Here is an 18,074-nt window from a genome sequence, read left to right as displayed (position 1 = left end):
AAACCTTGTGTGGCCCGATTTGCCCATCAAACCAAATCTTTCACATGGATACCTGCAAGGATCAAGCCTCACCTGCTGCATGGCTTTGGTCTGAGGCTGGATCTCCTCTAATTTCCTTCCAATCTACACTCTCTCTTGTGGCTTACCAAGATACATGCCCATATTATGCCTGGAAGTTCATGTAACCTAAATCATATAACTAAACATCCTTACAAATGGTGTATAAAGAACTCTAATGATGGAGTTACTGATTTTATTCCTTGTTGGGGTAATGTTCTTCAACTTCTACATAAGCATTATGTGTCTTCAGTCAGTCAAGAAGTATGTGCTAGTATTTATTGTCCCTATATCTTCATGTGTATTTCTGGAAACATTCTGGTGAGATTCACTATGCATGTCTCTGAATGTTTACTTCGGCTTTCCAGATAGCTGTAAATGAGATCTAAGTCAAGGCTTCCCACTCTGTGTGTGGCCTTAAAACACACCTAAATTCATTCCATTGATTCTTACAGTTCCTAGGTGGGAGCATTATGGATATTCTAGTGAAAATCCATCACAACTGTTAAAAAACAAAACAGAACAAAAACCCCAAATATTCTTCTTGCAAATCAGACTGTCATTTCTATTTATGAAGTTCAACACAGCTCACAAAACACCAAGGACACATGGGCATCATGCTCAGTGAAGACATCACAGGGTCTGGTATTACCCTCCAATGGGTTTCAAGCAGTAAAAGTGAAGGAACCCCCCCCACCCCGCCCCTTGAATTGCATCATGTTAGGCCACTGGGTTTCCATTACCTTCATGCAATGCCCGGCGAGCTAAAGCCTCAAATTCTTCAAAACTGTGCAGCAGGTAGCAGTGCTCCTCCTTTGGGGTGGAAGCCATGTCATTCAGTTCTCGAATGTTCCCTTGCCATATGCCAAAAGTGAAGATCTCCACTCCAAAATCTCGCAGAGATGCTGCAATTGGCCTGGGATCTCCCCCATTGGAATATCCATCAGTAATGAGGAATATAACTTTTGTTGAGTTTTCTCTAGAGTGACGAAGAATTTGCTGTAATGAAACAAAGTTAGCGTGAGTTTGTATGGTGTTGGCCTACTACATGCTTCCTTTCTTACATAAAAGAGTATTTGTGAGGATCATCAGCATGTCGCAAGAGTGAGGACAAACACTGATCAATGAGAGTAAGACAGAAACAGGCGGACTAGGGCCTACCACAGTCTCCGCACAGACCCACAAAAACCTTAAAAGCATTTAAAAGATATCATTAACAGCAGCAGCAGCAGCAGCATTATCATCAACAAATATTTGTGGAATTCTTATGGATTTCCAGGCTCTCAAAACAGGAACCAAATCTGAGTCCTACATATCTATTTCCAAGTACATCAAGTACATCCAGCTAGCTGCCCATCTAACCACTTAGCTGAACCCCCTCGTGATCATATATCAAAAGCCTGAGTAGATGCAAATTTAATAGAAAATGTCTCTTCCAGAGTTAACAATGGCCAACCTACTTCCCATGTTTGTTTTTCCACTGCTCCTCCAAAGCTGTAGAACTGATTCAATCCTTCATCTTTTCGGGACCACCCAGTATTAGCACAAAATCAGCTGGTTTTGGTGGTGTACTATCTTTATGAGAAAATACTGATTTATTCAACCTAACACTTGGGCTTTATTATTTTAGGGCAAGTGAGTTATGCTTTATAATGTTATTATGCTCTCCTTCCTCTACAGAAAGAAGAGAAAAAAATGAAACCTTTTTTCAAAAAAGGCATCTAATGGGGCACCTGGGTGGCTCAGTCGGTTTGGCATCCAACTTTGGCTCAGGTCATGATCTCACGGTTCACGAGTTCAAGCCCTGCATTGGGCTCTGTGCTGACAGCTCAGAGCTTGAAGTTTGCCTTAGGTTCTGTGTCTCCCTCTCTCTGCCCCTTCCCTCCTCTCTCTCTCTCTCAAAAATAAACAAACATTTAAAAAAAGGCATCTAGGGGCGCCTGGGTGGCTGAGTCGGTAAAGCGTCCGACTTTGGCTCAGGTCATGATCTCGCAGTTTGTGAGTTCGAGCCCCGCATCTGGCTCTGTGCTAAAAGCTTTGAGCCTGGAGCCTGCTTTGGTTTCTGTGACTCCCTCTCTCTCTGCCCCTCCCCTGCTCACACTCTGTCTCTCTCTCTCTCAAAAATAAATAAACATTTAAAAAATTGTTTTTAATTAAAAATTTTTTTTTAAAAAGGCATCTATTTATTGCCACTGATGCACTATAACATCAATTTGTAAAAGCACGAGGAATCCAGTGGTCACTCTGGCATTATAATTAAATTTACTGTTATTGCTTTTTACCAGAAATGGGTAGGAAAGGAAAAGAAGTGCCAGGGCGTATTTTCTGGCAAGCTCTTAGAAAGAAGACCTCAATGTCTATTAGGCAATAATTCAAGTACAGTCTGGAGGTAGTGAGGAAGAGCAACAATCATACCCTATGTTTTGTAAAGTTCAAAGGGGATGATATGATTAAAAACTCACTCATTCACTGCCTCAATTCAGTTCAAGGGGCAGACTTCAGCTCTAAGCTCCAGACTCTCTCAGCTAATAAGATCCATGTCTTCATCAGTATATAATTCATAGCTATTGATTCTAATTTAATAACTCTTAGCAAATTTTACTCCTGTTTGTGAGCTAAAGATAAAGCTGTTAAACCTGAATTTAAAGACAATCAAGTTAAGGGCGCCTGTATGGCTCAGCTGGTGGAGCATGTGACTCTTGATCTTGGAATTGTGAGTTCGAGCCTCACGTTGGGTGTAGAGATTACTTAAAAATAAAATCTTTTTTTTTTTTTTTTTAAAAAGACAAATTAAAAATGACTTTGGAAACATCTGGAAAGCCAGCAATTTGAGAAGAAGGATTCAAACATGTCACCCCCTTCTCTCAAAAGCCTACTACTATTAAAGACAAAAAGAATTAAACCAGCCTAAAGAAGCTCCTTCTGGCCAAAGGGCAATTTGAGTACCAGTAAAAGTAATAACTGAAATGAATTTAAATGTATCATATATATTTACATTTTATCATAAACATTTACCTTTAAATGTGTAAAAACATTTATATTTTCAGTTAGTACACACCCCAGGTGAAAAGCCCTATCGATATAAACAATAGTTGGAATGGACTGAAATACACACACACACACACACACACACACACACACAGACACACACACACAGACACACACACACACAGAGGCACTTTTTTCATTCAGTACCACCTCTGGGGGGAAATCCAATGATTTGTTACAGGTGGCATGAAATGAGATATTATTTTATTTGTCTTCAATAATAGACATCAGGACTCAAAGGGTAACTCCTAGTTCCAGCACTCTGAGATGTGGCAACTTGTGCTTACATTGGCCTTGCTCTTAACCACGTGATAAACTCTCTCTTTCTGAGTTGTTCCCCTCTGAAATCATAACCTAACCTCCGCAGACACTCTGCTAAGCTTTTGCTCATTTCCATTACTCTCTCTTTTAGGAGACCATGGAGCAAACTGGAAGCAAGACCCTAAGGAAGTGAGAACTGGGGCAGAAAGAAGAGAGAAAACAAGTAAATTGTCTTTTTCGGTCTGGTATTCTTGACAGTGTCTGGCACAGAGCAGGGGTTCATAAATATCTATTCAATGAATGGATTCAAGAATGGATGGGTGAATAGACGGAAGGATGCCCTGAACACAGTTACTTGAATGAGCTGGTCTTGAGGGAGCAGTAGGAATGTATAGAATGTTTGTGTGCCCTCGCGTACTTCATTTTGCAGAGCTCTGTACAAAAAAGATAAAGTTTCTTTTTGTGCCTTTACTGTCCTTCTGACATAAACAAATACTATTTTGTAATATTAATTTTAGCTCATGTCGGTAATATTCCTTAACATTCAGGTTAGGATTTAGGGATTTAGCAGACATTTCTTGCAGTACGATTCATTACGTGCAAGACACATTAAGCTGTAATTCTATTTTTCTTCTCTTCTTGCAGGGAACTGGGAAGTATTTACAGGAACCATTATATCTGTTGGCAGGACAATATATTAAGCTTAAAACAGTCAGGAGAATAGCAGGACTACTAGTCCAAGCAAAGAATTACACAAGATCTGGGTTTGGAATGCACTTTAAAAGACAGAGGAGGAGTGGATGATTTACTGAAAATATTTTGTCCCCTTCCCCCAATCTTTCTGCTCCATCATACTTGAATAAAAACATAGTTCAATAAAAACATTTTCATCCCACAGATCTAAGAAATAAATAGATCTTTGGTAATGTTTGTGGAATGTGATAGAGGCCTAGCACTCGATTCTCCTTCTGGTGTTCCTGAAATCGTTTACATCATCTGCTATCCTTTATAAGGCATTTAAGAAATAGAATTTTTTTTTTTTTTGGTCCAGAATACGGAATGAGGCAAGCCCTTTGCTGCCAAAGAAAAACTCGACATGAGCTTTGTATGGCCAAAGGTTATCACCATCTGTATTGTATCAAGCCTCTGATTAGCTTGTATAAATATCTGGCAGGGAAGGAAGCTCCCCTTGTCCAGCAAAAGTCATTAAAATGATAAAAATGCAGGGTTGTGTAACATTGTTCTAACACCCGAGATTCATCACCATTACACAAGACTGCAACGCCACCCCTACCCCCTAAGTCAGGCCACAAGGGAACTGTTTGGAAAGATGCTCTTGAAAGAAAAAGAGAAGTCACAACAAATCTGACGTGGCGACAATATTTGCCCTTGGCCTCCATTAAGTAAAATACATGTCGGTAGAATACCAACTGTCGCACAGCCCTGCGGTTGTGGCCCAACCTAACTGCGGAGACCAGCGAGAGAAGCTCAGAAGTCACCCCTGAAAGACGTGGACTGGAATCCATGCCTGGCGTGACTCTCTCGGGGCCGCTCTCAGTCAGCGAGCAGGAAGTTAGTAAATACTGTCAGCGTTTCAACTGGTTTTGCACACGTATTTTTTTTCCTCGTTAGGAAACATTAAGGACAAACAAGACACTGGAAGCTACTTATAACACTGTCCTCATCCTTCACAATCTAAGATTTCACCAAGCTTCATCTGTTAGGTACTTCATATTTTTAATCTGAAGACTCAAATATTCTTCAATTCAAGGAATGCTTACTGTTCTGCATCTTTGAATAACATCTCTGGGGAAAGAGGTTATCGTCTGTTGGCTCGTCATTTTCTGGACTTCATAGATTTTATCCTGGTTTTTTTTTCCCCCCACTTTTATCTCATCTTCTTGCCCTTCTGAATTTGGTGGAAATGTCTGAAGTTTTTCTTCCCTATCACCTTTTGTGCCGGATGCATGATCGTGTCTCCTCCTTTGCATTTCTGACTAAGAACTGATGCTGGCCTCGCATTTTATTTTTCTTGTGACGATATTTCTTCCTCTTGCACATTCTCTCTTTGTTCCTTGCAGCTTCTCGGCCACTTTTGTTTTCATTTCAGTCTGTTGTCTATTCCCTCATTTCTCATCTTATTTCAGCGTTTTATTTACTCAAGTTCATGGAACAAACGCTTTCTAGGATTTGGTTCTGCTCTGTGTAGTGAATTCTTGTGCTTTATCTGTATCTTACATTCTATTTTTATTTTATTTAGCAGAAGCCTTTCAAAGAAGCCAGGTAGAGAGGGGTTCTACTGGATAGTGCAGGTCAAGATAGATATAACCTCATCCCAGGAGGAAAAGTTACAAAAAGCCAAGAGCAGGCCCACTGAAATCTTCTGTAATATTTTTTAATGTTTATTTATATTTGAGAGAGAGAGAGTGTGTGTGTGTGCAAGTGGGTGGGGGTGCAGAGAGGAGACAGAGACAGAATCTGAAGCAGGCTCCAGGCTCCGAGCTATCAGCACAGAGCCCAACAGGGACTCACACTCACAAACCACGAGATCAAGACCTGAGCCGAAGTCAGATGCTTACCTGACTGAGCCACCCAGGCGCCCCTAGCCAAAGATGTTTTTAATTATAAAATTGTAGGGGTGCCTTAAGAAATAAGCATGGATACACAGAAAAATTGATTGCAAAGGATGTGTATCCCAAAATAATTTGCAATATAAAGAAACAGAAAGAGTATAAAATTCCAACAATAGGTACAGGTTAAATAAATTACAGGGCAATCATGAATGATCCTTACAATGCTACTGTTGTGTAATAACAAATTTTAAAACTAGGCAACCACATACAATGATTTTATTACCTTACCTGTGCATGTATGTGTACATGTACTACATGTATGGGCATGTATGTATTAGTATGTTTGAAAGTATATACATCCAAATGTTGACTGTCTCTGGTAGTATATTTAGGAAGTTTTACTGACTCCTATTCTGTAGTTTTATGTCATTTCTAAATTTTTACTTTTTTCTCTCTAGTCTTTTCCTAGGGAATGTCATGTGAACTCAGAACTTTGAATCTCACCTATAGATAATGACTCCTAAATAAATCTATGTCAAATTAAACTCTTTAACTCTCAAAGTGAAGTTCCATTGGCCCAGTGGACACCTCTGCCTGAATATTTTATAGTACTCTCAAACTCAACCTATCCTCTCCGTGCAAAAGTAAAGGTTCCTTTCTCCTGTTTTCAAAATACATGAAACGTGGCGCCATAAACTATCCCATAAACATGGCACCAGAAACTATACAAGTCTGTATCCAGGAGCAATTACGATGCCTCCTTTCTGATCTATCACCTTTAGTAATCCATCTAGACCTATACCTTTCACCTCTGAAATATCTCCCGACCTTGAAATCCTATTGCCCTAGCCTTGGTTCAGGTACTTCTGTCTGGATTATTGAAAAGCAAGAGGTGTTTTCAGCATCTCTTGCTGAAATTCCTCCTTTCAAGTTCATTTTCTGACCTACCATCAAAGCTATCATTCTAAAATATTGATCTAATCATGTTTTAAGGCTTTCATTATTTTCCCTGTCTCTGAAGTTTAAATTTCTTTACATGTCCTTAGACAATTCAGCCCTAAATAATACTTCCAGCCACATCCCTTGTCGCACCCCATCTCCAGCCTACTTCCCCAACCTACCTCTTATATTATGTCCTCACCACACAGGTCTATTTGAAGGTTTTGGAACATACCATTCTTTCCTTATGTTTGCCCTACCTGAAGTTTTTAACAAATCTTTCTCATCTCCTAATATGTCTATATCTTCATCAATCCTTCAAAATCCAGATCGAAGTTCACCTTCTCTTTGAAACTTTCCCCAAGTCTTCTGCTGTACAGAAAATATTAAGTCAATTCAACAATCCCACAGCACGCCATTACACTAACCCCGTCAAAATTATAGGTAACTTGTCTGGCTACATCCTTAAGCTAACTGCAAGATTCTCTACGGCAAAGGTTGATTCTTACATTTCCACTCTGTTGATGACCAAAAAAGGGCTATGCAACCAGTAGATGAAAAAAAAATCAATAAACAAATGCCTTAATTTTCACTAGCTACACGTTTAACACGCAGAATAAATGAGTAAGTTCTAAGCCAAACGCTACTGTTACAGTAAATCCTTTTCTGTTAATTGTGACATGAAAACTCTTATAAAGATTACGCTTAAACTTATTTCACCAAATCCGGGCAGAGCCTCTATTATATATGAGGCACTGTGCTAGGGTTTTTAATTGTACTATTTGATGATACAATAGAACCATTAACTAAAAACAAGCCAAAACTAAAACAATGACAAAAGTATACCTGGCAAGAGTATCCTGCAGTAACTGAGTTTTCCTATTTATATTACAATACCAAATAAATCATATTTAGATATTTAATATGTCTCATTTATTTTAAGTATTTACTCAGGCTTCACAGACTGAAATTCTAGCATGAAAAGAAAATCTTGGCTCAAATAACATTTAGGCTATTTGTTACAGTCTAGCCAAATCACAGAAGAGCCAGAGGGTCAAAAAGAACTTAATCTCAGATTTATGGTCATAGAATTTTTCCACCCACATACATGTTTTTGTTATTAAACATGGACACAAATCATTTTCAAATGGACCCATAGGGACAGTACATCACATTGGGAAATGGTGTGCACAGGAGTTGATGAGTAGAAGACTCAATCCAGACTATAAAAAACAACAGAATAAATAGGCAAAAGCCCAAACAGATTTCCAATAATGCTGAATTCCATCCACTATCCATTCTAGAGACACACAAGGAATAAAGGAAATGAAGAAAAGTCAAGTCATCAGAATCCAAATAAAAATGAAAGAGGGCTAAATGACTTTGAATGGTTACCCTTGAATTAAAGGTATTACTCGGCGATCAAGAAAAAATGAAATCTTGCCCTTGCAACAACATGGCTGGAACTAGAGTGTATTATGCTAAGTGAAATAAGTCACTCAGAGAAAGACAAGTATCATATGATTTCACTCATACGTGGAATTTAAGAAACAAAACAAATGAACATAGGGGAAAGGAAGGAAAAATAAGATAAAAAACAGAAAAGGAGACAAAACGTAAGAAACTCTTAAGTACAGAGAACAAAGTGAGGGTTGCTGGAGGGGAGGTGGGTGGGGGGATGGGCTAAATGAGGGATGGGCATTAAGGAGGGCTCTTGTTGGGATGAGTCACTGGGTTCTACTCCTGAAACCAATACTACGCTATATGTTAACTAACTTGAATTTAAATTTAAAATTTTTTTAATGTTTATTTATTTTTGAAAGAGAGATAGAGTGCGAGCGGGGGAGGAGCAGAGAGAGACTGGGAGACACAGATCCCAAGCAGGCTCCAGGCTCTGAGCTGTCAGCACAGAGCCTGACGAGGGGCTCAAACTCCCAAACCGTGAGATCATGACCTGAGCCAAAGTCAGACACTCAACTGACTGAGTCACCCAGGCGCCCCTAATTTAAATTTTAAAAACAGGTATTTGCACAGTTTCAAGATAAAAATTTAGGGAAGGATGTCTTAACCACACTTGGTTGTCAGTAAAAACTGGATATCCGCTTTATTAGCTTCAACAAAATGGGAATTTATTGGAAACAGAGAGGACTTATCCCTCCAAACCCAAGAGCAGGGAGAAGAACTGGGCCTCAAAAGGACCAACCAAGCTGCAGGAACCAGTGGCTACTCCCTTCAGCCTTCCATCTGTTTGCCTGTTTGCTTCTGCGGCCACGCTGTGTCTTGTCTCAGTTTCTGTCAACACATCATCACTCACTCCTAACATTGATGGCATTCCTCTGGTTCTCTGTGCACAGTCTTAACTTTATATTCCCTACCTACTGGCAAAAAACAAAACAAAACAAAAAAAAAAAAAACAACTATGCTCTCAGAGCTCTTTGTCCCCTCTTCTAAATTCCTAGGAGAAAAAATATAAATGATCCATCTCAACCTCTAGATTGCACACACACCCCCCCCTCCCCAACCCAAACAGAAAAGGATTGCCTCTCTAGGCTGGGCAAAGGACTGATGATGCGATGCGTGTGGTTCTCAGTGAAAATGGTTGCTGACGGACAGGGACTACGGAAGAAATGAGCTTCAAGGAGAAGAAAGAATTGAATACTATGCTTGGATTTATCCAGGAGAAAAATAGTTGCAAAAGCGTATCAGAGCAAATTCTCTTTCTAGAAAAGCACAAAATGCCAGGAAATGATGTAGAGATTTGGGAGAAGTCAACTGTAAACATTTTCCTCAGAAAGGAGAAAAATCTTCTTTAGGATTCAAAGCTGTCAGCAAAGAAACACTGTCTTACTAGGTATATTAATAGTAACTATGAGGGAAAAATTTATCAGGAGCTTAGAATATATAAAAGACACAGAGAATCTAACCATTATGTGGCAAACACTTGGGCTTCAGGAACAACCTTACTTTTCAAAAAGCCAGATATACTTCAAATCAAATGTACTGACACGTGGGAATTCACAGGGAGCAGAGGCTGAGGGGAAACTTCAAGTTCATGAACCTACTGTGTATTTCATTTGTTACAGTTATCCAAAATTTATCAAAAAAACACTTTTAATTGAGACATTTATTAGCATTCCAAATAAATGACATTTTGTTTCATTTTTCTTTTTTTGTTTGTTTGTTTTGCGTTTTAGTTTATATAAATGACCGCATCAATTACCATTCTAGGGTAAAAGATTCTGTGTTTCATAGCTTAAGAAAACCTGAGTTAAACCCAAATAATTTAAGGTTGTATAAATTAAAAGATTCATTGTATCTATATACTTAAATAATCAATGACTCAAAGTAATATTTACATATGTAAGTGTTCAAAGGTGTTGACTTTTACTTTTTAAAGTTTATTTATTTATTTTGAGGGGCATGAGGACAGACTGAGAGGGAGAGAGAGAATCCCAAGCAGGTTTTGTGCTGTTGGCACAGAGCCTGACATGGGGCTCAATCTCAGGAACCGTGAGATTATGACCTGAGCTGAAATCAAGAGTCAGACAATTAACCTGCTGAGCCACCCAGGTGCCCCAAAAGATGTTGACTTTTAAAATTACTTTGAGAAAAATATACTCTGGTGGATTAGCCAACTTCTTTTTTTTAATGTTTTTGAGACCGAGAGAGAGAGACAGAGAGAGAGAGACAGAGAGAGAGAGACACACACACAAAGTGCAAGCAGGGGAGGGGCAGAAAGAGAGAGGGAGACACAGAATCTGAAGCAGGCTCCAGACTCTGAGCTGTCAGCACAGAGCCCAGTGCAGGGCTCAAACTCATGAACTGTGAGATCGTGACCTGAGCTGAAGTTGGACGCTTAACCAACTGAGCCAACCAGGCACCAACTCTTATCATTTAATTTTAGCCAACTCTTATCATTTAATCACATGCTTACACTTACAACAGTGACAGTTTTCCCTAAATATGCACTGGATACATAAGTGAGTCTAGTTCATTACCTAAAGGATTTGAAAAAAGATTTTTCTAAACACTGATGATCATGGAGCTGATTGCTAAAGTGAGCATTCTTTTGACCTGAAGAAACTACTAGAAGAGTCATAAGGGAGATTTTTTTTTTCTTTTGTGAAACGGGATGGCGTATGGAAACCAACAAACAAACACACAAACAAACAAGGAATATTATGATGCAGGGGGGAACACTGTGTATCCCAGATTGGGACATACTGAATTTAGTTGGAAGACCAAATTTTATGTGGAGGTTTGGCATAAACATTTATAAACTTAAGTTTAGGCTGTATGGTAATCTGAGAAAGGGACTAGATGTACCTAGGATTGGAAAAATGAATTCTCTTTGACTCATATTTTTAGTTTCGTGGAGAGTGTGAGGTTGAGTACTGACCATGGATTACAGAAACCTAAGAATTCATTCAGGAAACTAGATAAATGAAGAGGACAGACACAGACGTGTTGCAAATAGAAGATGATCTTTCACTTCCTTGATCTCTGCAATGGTTGGTAGACACATCAGTTAAGGCACACAAAACGGGAGGTGCTAGCCAATCAAAGTATACTGTATACAAATGGCACACGAGAGGCAATTCCCTGGGCTGGACGGGGGTCAGAGGGGTGGGGGGTCAAGGTGATCACTTGGGACTACCAGATAGTGAGAGAGCATCCATTCAAATGATAGTCTCCAAATGCTCACTCCTCTTGGTCCTGCATCTGCTCCATGTGGCCTTCTGCTCCGTCACCCATATACCTAGGGCCCGTCATGGCTGCCCTCTCTGCCTCGTGTCTTCGCAATGAACTTCAACGATAAGTATGTATCCGGGGGCCTTGTACCTACTAGATCTTCTGACAGTACAGCACAGGGTAGTACTACACGGTGGTTAAGAACTTAGACCTTGGTTGGAAAACCTCCAAAAGCATGGAGGTTAAAGAACACCCTACTAAAGAATGAGTGGGTCAACCAGGCAATTAGAGAAGAAATTAAAAAATATATGGAAACAAACGAAAATGAAAATACAACAATCCAAACGCTTTGGGACGCAGCGAAGGCAGTCCTGAGAGGAAAATACATTGCCATCCAGGCCTATCTCAAGAAACAAGAAAAATCCCCAATACAAAATCTAACAGCACACCTAAAGGAAATAGAAGCAGAACAGCAAAGGCAGCCTAAACCCAGCAGAAGAAGAGAAATAATAAAGATCAGAGCAGAAATAAACAATATAGAATCTAAAAAAAACTGTAGAGCAGATCAAAGAACTTAGACCTTGGTTCCGACTGCCCTGATGTGTATTCTAATAACTGGACTTACTAGCAGTATAACTTTGGTCAAGTTACTGACATTCTCTGTGCCTCAGTTTCCTCATCTGTACTTAGGGGATAATAATACTAGCCTACAGGGGGAGATTTTTCTGTTGTGAGGATTTAATGAATTCATACAGGGAAAGTACTTAGCATGGTACCTGATAAGCACTGATTGATTACTCATCGCCATTATCATGATGAGTAAAAGAAACTGCTAGCACATTGCCGGGATGTCTGTCAAGCAGATAAACCATACAATGGAACCAACATTTTGTCCAAAGCTGTGAATGGAAACAAGTAATTGTATTTGTAGGAGCTGACAAAGTGGGACAGGGGATTTAGGAGAATTATTATTCTGTAACCAAGGACCACACAACCCTACCTGAGCCAAGAAGAAGGTGATGATGCTTTGGGCGGAAGACCAGAAAAAATAATAACCTGACTTTTGCAGTTACTGAGGATGATACTGCAAGGTTGGTAAAGGGCAGTGTGGACATCGACACGGAGGGAGGATGTGAATTCACAACGCAGAGGCCTGCAGATTCCCTTCTGAACTCACGGCATGGAGTTCTCCGCAGAGAACTGATCTCCGCAGATCAGATTTAGTGTGGGTGTGCGGGCGGGGAGGTAGGAATTCACACTTGCCTGAGATTCTATTCAACAGTTTATGTCGCTCCCTTGGGAAAGTGGTCTGAAGGGTAAATTTGCTAAAATCATTATAATCCATCATTTCAAAAGTCGAGCATCCCCTAAGTGGTCCTCTGAGAAGATGTCCTAACTATCCTCATTTTAGTTTGAAATCAGAGCACAGTACTACCCTTGATATACTAAAATTTAAAATGCTAAACAGACGAAGGTATGTCTTTTCCGGAACGCCAGGGTTATAATGAATGTCGTTTGCTAGGTCGTGGAGCATAGATGAAAATCACGTAAGATGTAATTTTTGTCCTCCACAAGTAGAGGGGAGACAGGCATCACACGACAAGCGCTATTTGCCACACTTCCCTGTAATTTCCTTAATCAGATACGTCCTTACAGTGTTTCTCCACATTTTGGGAACATGGCAAATGAGTGAATGCAGATTACTCTGCAAATCCCTGCAAGGTTCTCTGTTGCTGGGACTTCATCAATCTCTGCCTAGTAAATTCTGATAATGGGTCTTATGCCTTGAAGGTGTAGGAGAAAATGGAAATTTCGAAAGGGCAAAATGTGAAAAGAAATAAAGAAAAAGGTGTCGGCGCTTTCTGGGTTTGTGGACCACCAGACGCTCTGTGCTTTGGAGACTTGCACACCTTTACTCAGATCCAGCTCCCAGGAGAGCACTCCACAACTTACTACTGGAGATGTCTTGCTTAATGGGGAACCAAGTGACTCAATTCCAGATACTTTCTGTGGTTGTCCTTCACCCGTGCAAAAGTCACACCTCTTGGCTTTACAAAGTGTTACTAGGGCAGGCCGTTCCTCTGAGCCCCCTTTCTGCCTGCAACAGCAGACCTTGTCCATCCCTCCCTGTTCCCATATCTCAGACTTCCAACTGCCAGCATCTGTATCTCTTCATCTGAGGGCTTGTTTTGGTGCCTGGAGACCACTCTGCCCACTCACAGGGGAGGTGACAGTGACAGAGAATTGACGCCCTCCGGAGAGCAAATCTCAACAGCGACAGATGAGACTAGGTCTATAAATGCCACAGATCCCTCTCAGGTGTGGTCATTCTAAAGCCTGAACTCTACAGTGCCCCCCGCCCCTGGTACAGTTAACCACTCTTAGCTTTTCTGCTGTCGGTTCCCTTCTCTGTCTCATGGCCTCAGTGTTTAGTTAGGATCACCTCCCAAACAAACAACTGGCACTTGAATCCTCATCTCAGGTTCTGCTTCTGGCAAACCCAAAACTGAGACATTGGCCGTTGTCTCTGGCTTGCTTCTTCTCCATTACACAGGCACGGGGACAAATGAAAGCTTCTGCCCAAGGACATTTCCAACCAGTATATAGAATGCCGGTCTCTTCTTTGCTAAGTTGCTGGAGAGGAAAGAACTCCACAAAGAACAGAAGAGATCTGCTTTCAGTACGAACGCTGCTCTCCCCCAGGGTCCCAATGGCTGCTCTATTTCACTGTTTATCTCTTGCTCCCAAATTCTCTGTCCGGTGGTACAGACTAGAGTCGGATGCTGAGCAGGAGGTGAGGGGGATTGACTTTATAGGGTCTGTGCTGCACAGTCTGTGAACTCTGAGCGAATAAATCACTTTCGGTTATTGGTGGCTCTAAAATGTGGAATGCTCAGTGTTCTTTCGTTTAAGCCGTGGGTCCTGGTGCAAAATCTGGGGCAACAGAGAGTCCCACATAACATCCTGTTGCAGATGAGTATTTAAAACACAGATTTTTACTACTGACCAGATACACAAAGCCTAAACTTTGGTATCTTTATTGCTAGAAAAGTCCAACAACAACGGTCTCAAATGATTACTTTTGAAACGCCATTTAAAAGCCAAGCACACATATTTTGAAGGAAATTGTGACTAAAAAAAGAGCAATCTTGCCTAGAAAGAGTAATGTGAAAAACATAAACAAAAATTGCTTCGCTTCTTTCAGAGTGAATTTCAGGTTCAATTGGAAAGGTGAAGCCTATAAAACAGGATTAAAATGATGAGGCTTTACTTGCAGATATGACTCAACTGGCGTAGGTCAAAATATGTAAGCCAAGTTGAAAGAAATGCCAGGATCAAAATACAGTATCAAACAACACCTCTGAATGTGCCTGAATGTTCTCCATCAACAACAGCAGGCACACAGACGGTCTTTTACTGCACAGGACAAAAAAAAAAAAAAACAAAAAAAAAAAAAAAAAAAAAAAAAACTCACAATAAAAAATGAAGCGTGAGAGCTACGGAAAGAGAATGAATTGTGGGAAACGGGTCCTTTGAGGCAACCATTTCATTTACATGTGATAACATTAGAGGGTTACAGTCTTTCTTCCCTGAAAATGTTCTTTGATGAGCGTTACCAGTAAGGATGAGAGATGCTGACAGAGCAGTGGGCACGGCGTCCCTCTCGGTGTGTGACAAGACAGAGGAAGGCCACATTCTCCCGACCTCTCAGAAAGGTGATGGAGGAAGTTATTTCCACCATCCGCAGCCTCAACACCCTGCGCTGTGTCACCTCATGGCCAGCTGTCCGGGCTCATCTCCTCAGCGAATAACTGAAGGCAGCTTGCCAAGCAGTGAAAAAACCACCGTCATCTGTGTGCACAGTTGTGTGGGAATCTGGGTTCTCAAGAGCCAGTGTGGCACCAGGAGGGAGGAGAAGGACAGCTGGGGTGGGGTGACAGCGTCTGAAGGGTCAGTGCTTTCAACCCAGTATGATTCTCCAGTCCTAACAGACTCAGTGCTACAGTACTTGGCATCTGGTGAAAATAAGACTAGAATTATATCATTTTAGTTTCTTGATAATTAGCTAAAGCGCCTTTCATTTCATAAGGCAGAGCTATGCTGCGGGATAGAACACCATATTCTCCTGAATATTTAAGAGAAAAGCTGAGCCATAAAAGGACTTTCATACTTGAGACCGATCCCTTCAGGCTATGCCTCCAATGCCCCCAAGGTACGTCTTCAATCACCTGTGCCCAGGTAGACATTGAGATTTCACTTCCTGTTATATAATACATGTTCATTGTAACTACTTTTTCAAAGGCAGTAGAAATAATATAATTCCTATAGATAACTACTGTTAACATTTAAAAATTTTTCTTCCCAGTTTTTTTTTTCTACGTTATAAATACAGTTCTATATACTGATGCTAAATACACACACAGAGTTCCAGCTCATTTAATATGCCATTTGGCCAATGTATTACATCATTAGGTAGCTTTCAAAAATGTGATTTTATTGACTATGAGACATTTCATTGTGGATAGGATATTTGATTAAATTGTCTTGAGTTGTGGGAACTTGGTGGTTGCTGCCTCCAGTTTCTGTGTGGGGTGGCAGCAATTACAGTTACCTTCTGCCCCCCCACCCCCCCACACACACACCACTTCTCACTCTTCTCCTGAAGAAGAGGGTTTCCCCAGCCCCTCTCTGCCCCCTTCTCTTTGGCCTCTGGCTGCCAGGAACCAGCTAGGTTTTACAGGGGCAAGCTCCCATGTGCCCAGAACTGTCTTTCCTGGGGAGGCAAGTCAATCTAATTTCAAGATTCAGTATTAGAAAGCTGTGCACCTAAGCCACATTCTCCATTAGCAGGAGACAAGGACATGTTTGATTCTCCACCTGCCTTTTCCATTGCATTGTAATGCAATTGATTTGGAACTCAAGAGAGGTGAAGAAAAGTATAATTTACTGAGCCTTCCCAAACCACAGCCAAACTGTTTCTAAATTGTCCCTATTCCAAGTAATGCTGGGATGAATATCCTTTTAGAGGAATCTTTCACTATGTCTTGGGTTATTATTTTCTAAGAAACTCCTTGACTGGTAATTACTTAGTTTTAAGATATTTACTTTGAAGACCTGTAAACATACTGACCATTTATCATACTGCTCTGGAAACATGCTACCATGTTGTAAACACACAGATGTATGGTGAATGCTCCCCATTGGGAGGAAGATCTTGAAGATGTAAGAAAGAAGGGGAAATACTTGGTGGAAGGTCTTCCTTGGCTGAGGGAAGAGACCCTTCCTCTAATACGTATAAGGAAGCATTGATGCACGCTGAGTTTGTGGAACTAGAGGAACTAGTGAAAATTTGAAGGAGTTCACACCTGAGAAAATGAAGCATATGTATTTTAACCACATAAATGTATATGCATTTAAAATATCATATTTGAAAGTAAAAAATAAAAACTACATTTTGCACTGGCGGCTAGTACGTCCTATAACCAGGTGCTACAGGATGGACATTAAAATAATGAAGGTTATCAGGAATGGTTCAGCAGGAATTAAGAAAATAGTGCATCAAATGCACGTATCGCAAAGTATACTTCATATGCTCTAGCAACAACTTACAACTGGAAAAAACATCCAACTTGGACTTGACTAATTAAATGACTAAGTTTACTAAGTAACCTTACTTAGCAAATGATTCCATCATGTAATAGCTCCTGCTAAGAACTTTCTTTAAAATGTTTCTATCAATATTGTGGGAAGTTGTTTCCCCCTTAGTTTTGAATTACATCTATTCACGTGAAACAAGGTAACTATCACTATTTCAACATATACAGTAATGAGAACCTGTCCTCAGGTTTATAGCTTTCAAGTTTACTCCGTCTACGAAAGAACTATATGCTCTGAATTTGAAAACTCCTTACTGTTTAACACTACAAAATAAAATAGCAACTGCTTGAATGACCTCATGAGAAGGACTGATAACAAAGAAGATACATGCTATAAAAATCTTTTTATGAATAGTGATAAGAAAATTACCTACTAATGTGTTGCAGATTTCATTTGCACTATCGCTCATCTCACGTGAAGAGCTGTAGCAACATTGAACATACATCATCAACTCTCACAGAGTTTTTCCTATCCACATTTGGCCTCCAAATCATAGCAGGTTACTGGATATAAGCTGAGTCTATGCCAGAAACCCACTTTTCATATGGCCTGGGGAGCTTTAGAGAACAGTCTCAAAAAATCTATGGGAAAGGCAGCCACAATACAGAACAGGACATTCCTTTTAATGTAAAATTCTCTTAACCTGACAGCTCACTCTAAGAAAAGCCAAAAAAGTACCATGTTTTCCTGAGAAGTGTTCATTTGGGTTTACTTAATTAATGACAAAATATTAAAATTAAAATATTAATTTTGTTTTATTGTGTGCATTTTCCCCCATCACTTTCAGTACAATATTTTATTTGGGAGTTAATGCCATATTATTTAGAAGCTTCTGGCTCCCGGGAA

The 18,074-nt window shown here is 40.2% G+C and overlaps 1 protein-coding gene across 2 annotated transcripts in view; it reads right to left on the bottom strand.

The window, feature by feature from the left end:
- SVEP1 (sushi, von Willebrand factor type A, EGF and pentraxin domain containing 1) overlaps positions 1-18,074 on the bottom strand; it is a 200,867-nt gene that overhangs the window by 170,808 nt on the left and 11,985 nt on the right. For both annotated transcript variants that reach the window (XM_058694597.1, XM_058694596.1), the window contains exon 2: positions 801-1,056. In XM_058694597.1, the coding sequence (XP_058550580.1) occupies positions 801-1,056 (256 nt within the window). The remainder of the gene's footprint in view (positions 1-800; positions 1,057-18,074) is intronic.

Source organism: Neofelis nebulosa, chromosome 12 (genome assembly GCF_028018385.1).
Source record: "Neofelis nebulosa isolate mNeoNeb1 chromosome 12, mNeoNeb1.pri, whole genome shotgun sequence".
Taxonomy (NCBI): Eukaryota; Metazoa; Chordata; class Mammalia; order Carnivora; family Felidae; genus Neofelis; species Neofelis nebulosa.
The sequence above is the reverse complement of the archived record's forward strand: the minus strand, read 5'-3'. Positions and strand labels throughout refer to the sequence as shown.